At 44.2% G+C, this 12881-nt stretch overlaps 1 protein-coding gene across 1 annotated transcript in view; it reads left to right on the top strand.

Annotated features, from left to right (window-relative positions):
• LOC148451017 (tyrosine-protein kinase receptor-like) overlaps positions 1-11867 on the top strand; it is a gene marked incomplete at its 5' end in the record, with an annotated part of 36405 nt that extends 24538 nt beyond the window's left edge. The window contains 5 exon segments of the mRNA XM_088462375.1: positions 741-805; positions 3020-3149; positions 8852-8949; positions 11772-11830; positions 11833-11867. Of these exon segments, the coding sequence (XP_088318501.1) occupies positions 741-805; positions 3020-3149; positions 8852-8949; positions 11772-11830; positions 11833-11867 (387 nt within the window).
• Between the last annotated feature and the right edge of the window lie 1014 nt (positions 11868-12881).

Genomic DNA, 12881 nt, shown 5'->3' on the forward strand with positions numbered 1-12881 from the left:
AGTGTGTTTTCAAATACTTATACTTGTCCCAAGAGAATTCCTCGGCCCTCACTGATCCAGTATTGTGATGTCAGGAAGCTCATTTGTTTTTTGTTAATATGCTCACACAAAAAGTAACCATAGCTGCAGCATTATCATTACATTCCTTGTTTGGTTATGTGCAGTATACAGTATACTGTATGTATATTCAGTTATACATTAAGGACTATTGTGTGTGCACAGGTAATTCAGCTGTGTTTTTATTGAGCAATTTATTGTAAAACAATGCTATCTATCTCATTATCTATCTATCTATCTCTCATTATCTTTCTCATATCTATCTATCTCATTATCTATCTCATTATCTATCTATCTATCTCTCATTATCTTTCTCATATCTATCTATCTCATTATCTATCTATCTATCTCATATCTATCTATGTATCTATCTATCTATCTATCTATCTCATATCTATCTATCTATCTATCTCATATCTATCTATCTATCTATCTATCTCATATCTATCTATCTATCTCATTATCTATCTCATATCTATCTCATTATCTATCTCATATCTATCTCATTATCTATCTATCTATCTCATTATCTATCTCATATTTATCTATCTATCTATCTACTCATTGTCTATCTATATCATTTTCTATCTATCTATCTTAGAATTATATGATGCTTTGAGGAGCCAAGATCTGCAATAACAATGTTTTCTTACCTTTCCCAATATCTTATCTGTTGGTAATAGACTCTGCCAGAAATCTGCTCTGAGCAGGATGAAATGGACTTTCTCATGGAGGCCCTGATAATCAGGTAACAATGTAGCTGGTTATACCACTGTAGATGTATAGTAATAGTTATCCTGATATACCTTATGGATGGTTTCCCCCACCACATGGCCAAAAGTATGGGCACACTCCTGCTAAATAGTGTGTTTGGCTATTTCAACCACGCCCATTGCACAGGTGCCTTATATCTCTATAGTCCATCAACAGTAGTAGAATAGGGCGTACTGAAGATCTCAGTGACTTTCTACATGGCACTGTCATAGGATAGCAAGTCAGTGCCTCACATTTCTCTCCTGCTAGAGCTGCTGTGGTGTACGGTAAGTGCTGATATTATGAAGAGGAAAGGTCTCAGGGCTGCGAGGGGATAGGTCTCACAGCAGCTCAGAGTGGGACAACTGTAGTGAGTAAAAATAGTCTGTTCCCGGTTTCAACACTCACTGACAAATCCCCAGCTGCCACTGGACGTAACATCAGCAGATAAGATCTGTTTATCAGGAGCTTGGTAGATTTGGAGGCATATGTATCAAAGCTTGATGTGAGATATACAGTATATCACCAACCAGTCAGCTTCTAACTTACATTTTGCAGGCTGTGTTTAAGAAATTATAGTTTGGAGCTGATTGGTTGGTGATATATATCTCACAATTTTAACTCACAACAAGCTTTGATACATATGCCCCTTGGTTTCTAAATCCATGAACAGCTGCACACAAGCAGATCACTGTGCGCGATGCCAAACATTGGCTACAGTTGGGGAAAGCACACCGCCATTAGACGCCAGAACAGTGAAAATGCGTTCTCTAGAGTAATGAGTCACATTTTACTATATCGCAGTTAGACAGATGAATCTGGGTTCTGCCAGCTGTAAAGTTTAATAGAGGTGGGAAAATGGTCTGGTGCTGATTTTTACAGGTGGACATGGGACTTCTTAGTTCCAGTAAAGGGAAATCTTAATGCTACAATATATAATGTCATAGTACAGAATTCTGCGCTTCCATCTTTGTGGAAACAGTTTTGGGGAGACCCTTTCTTGTTTCAGCAATGTCCTCATGTGCAAAGTGAGGTCCAGCAATAAAGTTTGCCGAAATTGGTGTGGATGAACTTGATTGGCCTGCACAGAGCCCTGACCCCAACCCTTAGGGATGACCTGGATTGCCGGCTGTGAGCCAGTGCCTTACCTAACTAATGGATGTGAATCCCCACAGCCACATTGAAAAATCTAGTACACATCCTACCCATAAGAGTGGAGGCTGTTATTGCAGCATATACAGGTGTAATGTTCCGGTATTCACATACTTTTGGTCATGTAGGGGTATATTTACTAAAGTGCTAGTGTTTAGAAGTGGAGATGTTGCCCACAGCAACCAATCAGATGCTAGCTATTATCTTCTAGAAGGTGCTAGAAAAATGTTAAGCAGAATCTGATTGGTTGCCAAGGGCAACATCTACACTTCGTAAAACCTGCACTTTAGTACATATACCCTGTAGTGTACATACAGTTAACAGCATTATTTACTTACATTGGACATTGACTGCTCTCTTGTGACTAATTCATGAACTGCACACATGCTGAATAACAACCTATTGGTGAAATTCAGTTTTGGGTGGATAAGATAAGTAAAACATAGAAGATGCAATATATTACCTGTGTAACAGTGACCCATGTCATACGGCGTGGCCCCAGTGTGTACAGCAGCCACATATAGCTTTCCTTGCTTTTGCTGACAGTTGGTTAATGGGTAACAATAAGACTATGGGGTCTATTTACTAAGCAGTGTTAGGAGACAGAGTGAAAAGTGATAAGGTGCCAGCCAATCAGCTCCCAACTGTCATTTTTCAAACACAGCCTGTGAGATGGCAGTTAGGAGCTGATTGGCTGGCACCTTATCAGTTTTCACTCTGTCTCCTAACACTGCTTAGTAAATAGACCCCTGTATGAGAATAGGCCGCTGATGTCAGGGATATTCTCCTTACTCCTGCTCAGAAGCCTTTTATCATACACTGCTGCATGTTGGCAGTAAGTAGGCATTGTTCCAAAACAATATGGAATTCCTTAAGAGATTAACAAACACATGACGCTCCCAAACCTGTAATTGCTGAACTAGACCATTAAATAAACCTGTAAATAGATTTTGATCTGCAAAGAAAACAAAAAAAGAGCAACGTTATGTTAATATTTTTTGTTATTCCTGTGAAGCAGACCAAATGCTAATTGTGGTTCTTTGTCATCTGTACACAGTAAGTTTAGTCACCAGAATATCGTGCGATGCATAGGAGTAAGTCTGCAGACCCTTCCCCGGTTTATCCTACTAGAGCTCATGTCTGGGGGAGATATGAAGAGTTTCCTTCGGCAGAATCGCCCATGGGTGGTGAGTAAACACTGACAAAGTTCTGTGTTCATCATAAAAAAGAAGGTAGGCAGGGATTACCATTCTAATTAATGGCACAAATTTAGTGCCACCACTGTTATGCAATATGCTGGGGGTGGGGGGATGAGGACAACACAGATGGTGTAGTGGTCAGCATTGCTGTCTCAGAGCCCTGAGATCATGAGTTCAGTTCCTGACCAAGGCACCATTGCTATTATGGATAACCAATAATTAACAGATAGCGCTGATGGTGATTAGCTGTGGTTCGTCAATTTATATGAAAAAAATACCAGGAGTCAGATGTCAGATACTAATAATTAATATCAAAGAAAATTAAATGATGTATTCTACACCTAAAAATGTATAAGGAGATAAAAACAACAGATATGTAATCTAACTAAAAAGAAATACAAATAATAACAGTGTAGTAGTGCTCACAGATCATAGGTAAAGTAGATTCCTAATAACAAAACTTATCCAAAGCGTCGCAAACAGATAACTGTTTTGGCAGCTGAAAATGCACAGTATAATAGTCAGTATAAATACTGCACTTGTATTTACACTCCAATACAGAAGATGGTGGAGTGATGATAGCGGCAGTATATATTGTACCTTATCTGGCTTATATAAGGCGTTATTTAGACATGGTTTCAACCCAGCTCAGACCCAGGTCAGACACAGCACTATCGATCTGGGTTATTCTCAGGTCAGCCCCGTTCACAATGAACCCGGATCTGCCCTGCTAAACATGTGAGGTCACAAAAGTGGGAGGTGACTGCTCCACAGCCACCAATCAGCTCATTTTAGGCATGACCCAGGCCGGATAACCCTGGTTGCGCCGTTTACACTGCACCATTACTCACGTCCATCCTGGATCCGACCCTGGTAGCTACCTGGATTGGATTGCAGGGTCACTTGACCCGGGTTATTTTTCAGGGACCATTTTACACTGAGCTGCGACCCGGGTAGATCCAGCAAAAACCCAGGTTTGTGTAAAAGGGGTATTAGAGGCAATGCACACATTTAGACATCCAGAAACCAGTCAGTAGTAATTAGATCAGGTGGTTCACTTAAATGAGAGACTCTAGTATCTTGCAGCACTTGTATATAATATAATATAATGTATACTGTAAGTCAGGTGGTAATCACAGTTGAGAGGTGAGGGGTTACAAGTAAAGTATAAACAGTCGGCTCACTAATTAGCAATCCCACTCCTGGGCTGGTGTAACAAACTGGTCCTGTAAATACCTCTATACATGCATCTTGTGTGATTTGCCGATTAGATTTTGAACAAGGCACTGCCACATTATGGGCACTTGACAGCGCACTGTAGAGGATGGTAACTGCTGTTCCCAATACACTGTGCAAGCAAAGTAGGTCTGAACTCCACACGTGAGGGAACTCCACAGAGGTAGAATACTGCTCCTGCTGGTAATGACGCTGCCCTTCTGACGTGTTTCCTCATATGACTTTTTCAAAAACATACTGGTAGGTTAATTGGCTTCTGACAAAAAATATGAACCCTAATGTGTATTTGGGCACATGTGATAGGGAATATAATTTGTAAGCTGGACAGAGACTAATGTGAATGACTGAAATATTCTCTATAAAGCACAATGTAATATATGTGCGCTATATAACTAACTGTTAATAAATAAATAAAATGGTGGCAGGACAATGCCTGATTGACAAGCATGTTGGGGGAGGGCAAAGAAGCACCTGGGGGCTCACTGCTGTCTGAGACAAGGTAAAGAACCCAGGTGCCAAAATTTCTATACCCTCCAAACCCATTTACAACCCATAGGCAAGACCAATTTGGTAAAAAAAACAAAATAGTAGGTGGCACTTATCACTCACAACTGTGGATCATTGGGCTCGATTCAGACCCGCTTGCTAGATGCGTTCCTACGCAGCGAAAGTATGTAAATCAGCGATCGCACAGTAAGGCATTAGCATGCCCACTATGTCTTGGCGTGCGATCACGGTGTGTATTTAGAAGCCTGCCAGCCTGTCTTAAGACGCACGCTTTCCCACGCCATGTCCATGAAGTCTAGGCAACAATCGGTAACATCGAGAACCATCGGATGCAAACGCAGCACTTGCGGTTGACCATACCCTATCGCAAGCACTACGAGTGCTTCAGTGTGTAAAACAACCATGTGACGTGTACTATGACACTGCATCTTAATTATCCACGCCTCTGAAACGGCGTTAAGACCCTCAGGCACGCCTGCGTTCGCACCACCACTCTATCCCATTTCCATCGACCATCCCTTGTCACCACCCATAAACGGCTTGTCCTGTCACTCATTCTAGCGAGCGGTCTATGCACAGCGAGCGAACGCTTCCCGATCGCATGGACTAGTTCGCGCACTGCGTTGCATTCACATGCGCAGATTGCAAATATCAGCAGACTGCGTGCGAATGAAGCCTAGCGAGTGGGTCTGACTCGGGCCCATAGTTCAATAATTTATTAATACAAATCAGATATATTTGTTGATAAATAACCAACATTTATAAAACTCTTGGGAGTGGGGTTATTAATTCACAAATATAAAAACAAATATTATATGAAAAAAAGAGCACGAGTCTAATAAAACAAACGCATATAACCAATTTGGTGCCGCCTCCCCCCTCTACAGCCCAACTGCATAGCATGAGCCTAATATGTGACACCCAGGTGGTCTAGAGTGGAAATGAGGAAAGGGTGTCCCATTGGGACCTTACCTGCTCTGCCAACTTTGGGCACAGAGGGGTACTGTCTGCACCGGCCCTTCCCTGCAGGTGTCAGCGCCACTCCTCAGCTCGCCAAGTGCCAGATCCTCTCTTGCCTCTAAGCTTGACTCCACTGGCTACATGACTCTCCCCAGATAAAAAGGCCTGTATAAGCAAGAGCCCCCTTTCCACCAGAACTTAGGTGTCCTGGAGTCTTCTATCGTGGCCCGGCATTTTCTATCTTCCTTCTGCCGCCCCTGCCAGTCTTCTGTCGCCTTTGATCTGCTTCCTGACGGGTCTTTCTCTTTTGTGCGGCATCTTCTGCACCTCTTCGGGAGCTCTTCTATGCTTCCCCTCCACCATCAAACTGCCTTTGCAACACTCGCGCCCGGACGGTTGGTAACCCTAGGGCTAGGTCGACTGAAGCAAGTATACCACGAAAAAAATAAATAAACACGGCGCTTAACTAGACCCCCTAGAAAAAGTATTAAAACATATATGTAAAATAATACTGCGCTGCAAGTCCAGATGGAACCTACTGTGAAAGTTCCAATAATAGATACCAAACAAAAAACACACACTGGACGTGCGCTGCTAAATAATAATAATAATAATAATGACAATATTTAATATATAAATGACATGGCCAAATGCACATATAAAATTATTAAAAGAAACAATGATGGCAATACAAATAAATGTACATACAATAAACCCCAACAATGGTCCTAAATCTGCAGATGTATCTAATAATGGCTGAGTGTCATGACACTAGGTAAATGCTATCCAATTACTGGTAGTTTAGTTCCTTGGAGGAAAAAACGTATGATAATAGGAACTCCACTTGTTGCCAAAAACTGTGACAGTAGCTATAGCATAGTAACAATGTATCCTGTGTGAAGAAATAGACACAAATGTCAATAGTGCTAATGCACAATAGCCATACGGCCTTCTGGATACCCGACAGTGAAGAAAAAAAGGTAATAAAAAATGGTCACTTAGAAAACCAGCCTCAATGTATGGGCTTATAACTCACGGTTACAAATATAGATGAGGACGTCCGAGGTAAGCTGTATGACAGCAATCGCTATAATAGCCGGAGAGCTCTCCCCACATAGGCACGTGTCCAGCGGGTCAGTTACCATGCAAGTAGACGTGTATATCACGGCAGTAAATTCCGGGCGTCCCCGGAGACAACCGTGAGCAGGGACTCCACGTGGTCTAGCGCGGGCAAGTGCAAAGAGGCTTTCTGGAATAATCAAATGTCCTGGCATAGATGAACGTCCTGGTCCTAGTCAGGATAACCGGAGTGTAGTGTACCACTATGTGTAGCGTCAGGTACAGTCGGGTGTTCAGATGGTAGACACTGGTAAAAAGTCAGGAAGCCCTTTGACGCGTTTCGTCACGTTCACGTGACTTTCTCAAAGTGCCTAGGTCGCCTATACCCAGGGCCATCCCTTTGTGTGTATTTAGAATTAAATAAACTGAAATAGATAACCCATAGAAAGTAGAGAGGCTATTGATGAAATTTTTGAGAATCCTGTTAGAACTAAAATGAAAATCATTTGTAGATTACTGTTGCCACCTGCTGTTCAGAGATGGTAATTCAGCACACATTCTTTATCATGGCGAAAAGTTTAGCAATGAGCTTCACGACACGCTACAATTGCAGAGCACTGACTTTTGAAGACTATTACAAATGCATGCTCATAATTATATCAGAATACCACCACTACATTCCAAAACCATTTCCAAGATTGATTTTTAGACAGAGACAAAAACATTTTGAACTGCCTATACTTGAGTTGTTTGGACATTTAGCAATAAGTTAAACATGCTTGTGACTGAGGGAGAAGACATAACTAATGCACCATGCAGGGGCATTTTCCTGGTCACTGGGGTATGATGAGGAATTGCTGGGGCCCATAGGAAACTTTTAAAGGGGCTACTTTGAGATCAGCCTCTGATATAGTTTTCTAATGTCTAATAAGTATTCCTTTAGTAACCTTTCACAAGTGCCTGAATTGTGTTCATTTATTTTATTCACAGTAGCTGCCAAATGAATCAATCAATAGCAAACTAGACTAATGGGGTGTTTAAAGTGGCTGGATATTTTTTTTTATTTTGTGCTACAGAAATTTTGTAGGCTGTTAGTTACAGCTATGTATGGTCTGAAGGTTATATAATATATATATATATATATATATATACTTTGTCCTGTAGTATAATACAGTAACCCTGGTTTGTAGTCTAGGTTGGCTCCTTGCACCTGAAGTACATATGAGAGAGCCTGTTCTCACATTCAGGGTTATATTTACTAAAGTGCGGGTATTTAGAAGTGGAGATGTTGCCCATAGCACTCAGTCAGATTCTAGCTAATATCTTGAAGTAGGTGCTAAACAAATGATAAGTAGAATCTGATTGGTTGCTATGGGCAACATCTCCACTTCTAAATACCCGCACTTTAGTTAATATAACCCTCAGTGTAACATAGTACAATGCAGGTTTGCCGACATAATGGCTGCCCCTACTGGGAGGGGGCAGCCAGATCGGCATAGCAGGGGGACGTGGCCAGCATTGAAGGGTGGTGCGGGGCATGGCCAAGCGGTTGCATCATTTTGGCCCCACCCCCGCTAACAATGATGAAATTACTGGCATTGTTAAACAGGGGGCGGGGCCAAAATCACATGATGCAGCATGAATTGCGTCACCACCCCCACCCGCTGCGGGGGATTCTTTTGCAACCGCAAGGGGGGGGTTCTGGAGGGGTCTTGCCTGCATTTCCGGTAGGCCGGGAGCAGTACACGATTTTCAGGAGGTTCCTGGCCGAATTGGGAGGGTAGGCAAGTATGGTACAATGTTGCTGAATAGTTGATGACAATCTACAATAGCGCTGAATTTACTAACACGATCTTGCAAATAATGATGGTAAATGGTGAATGGTAAATGTTGCTGTTTCTAAGACTCTCAATTTTGTCTCTTCCCAGAATCAACCATCATCCTTAACAATGTCAGACCTGCTTAACATGGCCAGAGATATCGCCTGTGGCTGCAAGTACCTAGAGGAGAACCACTTTATTCACCGGTACCTACTGAACGGATCTAGTGGGGAAATGGCGTTCATTAGATATCAGCCCCAATAGCAAAAAGTCAGTGTTAGAAGCTTGATCTGCAGTGCTGGGCATCGGGGCCCGGAGCTGTTAGCGACTCACTCAGTCGCCTGCTCCCCTGCTTGCTACAGCTCTGCAAAATCTAAAGAGAAGTGTCCGGAGACACAGGCCCTCATTCAGAGTCGGTCTTAAGATGCAAGCGGTCGCTCTGAATGAGGGCAGCCGCTTGCATCTTGAAGTGCGGCCTTCCTGGTCACTAGCTAAGCTGTGGGTTACCACCCACAGCTTAGCGACCGACCAGGGTGATGGTCGCGATGGTCAAGACCATCGCGACCATCGGGGCTTGCGACGAGACCCTAAAGTTGGGTCTCGGCAAGCGCAATCCCCAGGGAGCTTCCTGCTCTAATCGAGCAGGAAGCTCCCCACTGACATCACTGCTGATGTCAGTTGGGGCCGCCCCCAAACGCCAAGCGTTCCGTCGGGAACGCCTCCGTTTGGCCGGCCACACCCCCCCTGCCGCCTCCCAAATGGGGCGAGCTGTCATTCAACATCGACAGCTCGCATCCTTTGGTGCGAGACCCATAGCGACGGAGCGCCCATCGCTAGCTGCGTCTCGCGATGCGCACGTCGGAGCCAGCTCCGACGTGCGCACTACGCCCAGTGGGTCAACATCGACCCGGTTGCGAGCGCTCAGCACTTGCGATCGGGTCTGAATGAGACCCACTGTCTTGAGACACTCCACTGAGTTGAGCCATGTGGCTCAACTCAGTACTGTGACTCGCTCTGCCCATCACTACCGGCTACACTGCAGTTTAAAGTAAGCACTGGCCACCTGCCAATCGCAGCTTCTCATTTGCTTGTGGACAGCGCAGGTTTTAAAAAGCATTCCCTTTTTTGATTGTCAGTCTGAGCCAGTCCGTGAGCCAGGATTGGCTGGTGGCCGGTCCTTACTGTAACCTGCAGTGCAGCAGCAGCTAGGAGTAGGATCCGATGCTCCCACCGGCTCCACCTCCATTCCAGCGCAGAAAGACAGATCAGAGGGAATTAGAGAGAGGGGACTCAGGGAGAGTGTGAGAGAGGGAATAGAGAGAGGGGCAGACAGAGTGAAGCAGGCAGTTAGTGTTGTAGGGGGTAAGAGTGTGAAGGAATCAGTTAGTGAGAAGGGCTTGGGGGTGAGAAAGGGTAGGTGGTGAGAGAGGGGTGAGAGGTGCAGGGGGGTGATATGGAAGCAGGGGCCGAAGGGGGGGCATTCAAATCTCCATACCCCCACCTCGAGCACTGATTTACATCTAATAAAAGTAGAGATATAAACATTCTAGTATACTGTACTTAAGAAAGTGGCTAATATAGAGTTAATGGGTAACAACATGCCATATTCTCACCTAAAAGTAAAATCAAATTTTCTTGGCTAGTGGTTAGTTTCAGATTCATATTTTTTGTTATTAGTGTGAGGTGCCATAATAATTTCTCTGCCATGATAAAATTAAAGTGCACCCACTGCCTACACACCCCTATTGTCTGCAAGCGGAAACTCTGGTCTCGTTAGGGGCAGTTTCTACCTATCCATTCTTCCAGGCTGTGCACACATAGGGTCTGATTCAGACGCGCGCCGCAAGCGCTATGCGCGTCGCGAGCGGGTCGATGTTTGGCCACTGCACATGCGCACGCCGAAGCCGGCTCAGACATGCGCATTGCGCGAGACCCGGCTAGCGACGGGCACTCCGTCGCTCCGGGTCTCGCACCAAAAGGGGGGCGGCTGTCGATGTTGATCGACAGCTCACCCCGTTTTGGAGGCAGGCAGGGGGGGTGGCTGTTCCCGACAGAACGCCTGCCGTTTGGGGGCGGCCCCACTGACATCACTCGTGAAGAGCTGGAAGCTCACTGGGGCTTGCGGGAACGAGACCCTACCGCAAGGGTCTCGTCGCAAGCCCCCGATGGTCGCGATGGTTGAGACCATCGCGGCCATCACCTGGCTGCTCGCAGTAGCTGTGGGTGGTAACCCACAGCTATTCGAGCAGCCAGGAGGGCCGCACTAAAAAAAAAAAAAAAAAAAAAAAAAAAAAACGCCCTGATTCAGAGTGTCCGGCTCTGAATCAGGGCCATAGTCCAGGTGTATGTGGAAGCTATTAGTCCATGCAATCATCCACCACCTATAATACACCTAGGATATCATGGTGAGTGGAACCAATAGGCCTAGCTAGGGGCCTGGTGACCATCTCCTCCTATTATAACTCTCACACACAGAAACTATCAGCACTCTTGCACACAGCAGAGGCAGCCATATTGTTTCAATGATATCACTGATTCCTAGCCAATTGTAATGCAGCGTTCTCTTACAAGCGTTTAAGTCAACTATATGGCTTCCACCATTGCCTATAGTGTTGTGCCTCAGTGACATCATTTTCGGCTAATAAAATACCTCCACTGAGTGACCCAATAAATATCACCGCTATATATCCATTAGAACAGCAGCCAATTATCACCCATCATTTAATATTTTCTATAAGAATTTTGTCAGAGATTTGAGTAATAAAGCTATCCCTAATGTAAAAACAATACAATTGCTTTCTGTCATTACCCTATGTTAAGCTTGTAGAAAATGTTTGCCCCATTCCATCAGCAAAAGTTTCTGTGAAAAAAGTGATGATATGGTGTTTAATTCCTCCAAAAAAAAAGTTATATTAATTCCATTGTTTTCCTTAGTTAGAGGAGAATAGTCTTTACTTTAAACGCTGTGTTAAGACAACTGATTGTGAATTGGAATATGTTTATCAATACCATAAATGTCTTCCTACAGCGATATTGCAGCCAGAAATTGTCTACTGACCTACACCAGTACCTTACGTGTGGCCAAAATCGTGATTTCGGAATGGCTCGTGATATTTACAGGTAAGGGTCTCTGTGTCTCCATACAGTAAGTCCATTTCTATGGCACGTATTTATTAATTATCAGGTTTTAGACCCCATAATTATAAATTCTTATCCCCACTACTCGCGGCAATAAGGAGTTCGATTTCGCCCCAAAAATGTATAAAAAAAATCACATCCATGGACAGGGGCTTCAAAAAGAGTCCATCCTGCGATTTGTTAGAGGTGAAGTGACTGCATTAGTGATCACTTCACTTCTATTTTGAGGGCCTGCAGCTCTACTGTGCATGTGCGGTCTGCTGTATCCTCACCCTCTAATTTCTGCGATGTGTAGCTAATAGGCCACTGCAGCTAACGGCATCTAAAGCAGTGCCGGTGCCAAGGTGTTCTCGGCACCCTAGGCAAAACTACAGCCTACTCAACCGCACTCACCTTCCCCCACCGCCACCACGACCCACTTTCCAGACCCTCTGGGTCTCTCAGAGACATCCTTAATATTGTGATTGGCAGATTCTTTGTCGCCCCCCAGATCCAGCACCCTAGGCAGCTGCCTGATGGTAGAGTCAACCCTGATCTAAAGATTAACATTAGATACCGGAGCTAAGCTAAGTCTGACAGCCTAGCAGCCCCCACAGAAACCTATGAGTGCTGCTTCTGCTGTCAGAAATGGAGGGACCACCACAGATATCAGAGATACAGTATCTGCTGCAGTTCCTCCATATCACACTCAGGGATACTCGGGGATGACACGACTAATGGCATGCCATTCCCGGACACTACTATTGAAGTGAATAAGAGTGGTCTGATTGGTCACAGTACCGCAGCTCCCCCCGCTCTGACCAGCTTATGGATTAGGAAAACTCCAGTCACATGAACATGTAAAGATGTTGAGCCACCATTTTCCAGTATCTCACTCCAAAGTAACCTTCCTATTATGTGCTCTAAGGGATCGTTTCATTATTACCTATAATAAATATTGAGATGACATTGGCAGCAACTCATGATTGATAGATATGTATGGTTGCTGAAGATGGTTGTA

This window comes from Taudactylus pleione, unplaced genomic scaffold (genome assembly GCF_031769625.1).
Source record: "Taudactylus pleione unplaced genomic scaffold, aTauple2 ptg001213l, whole genome shotgun sequence".
NCBI classification, from domain to species: domain Eukaryota; kingdom Metazoa; phylum Chordata; class Amphibia; order Anura; family Myobatrachidae; genus Taudactylus; species Taudactylus pleione.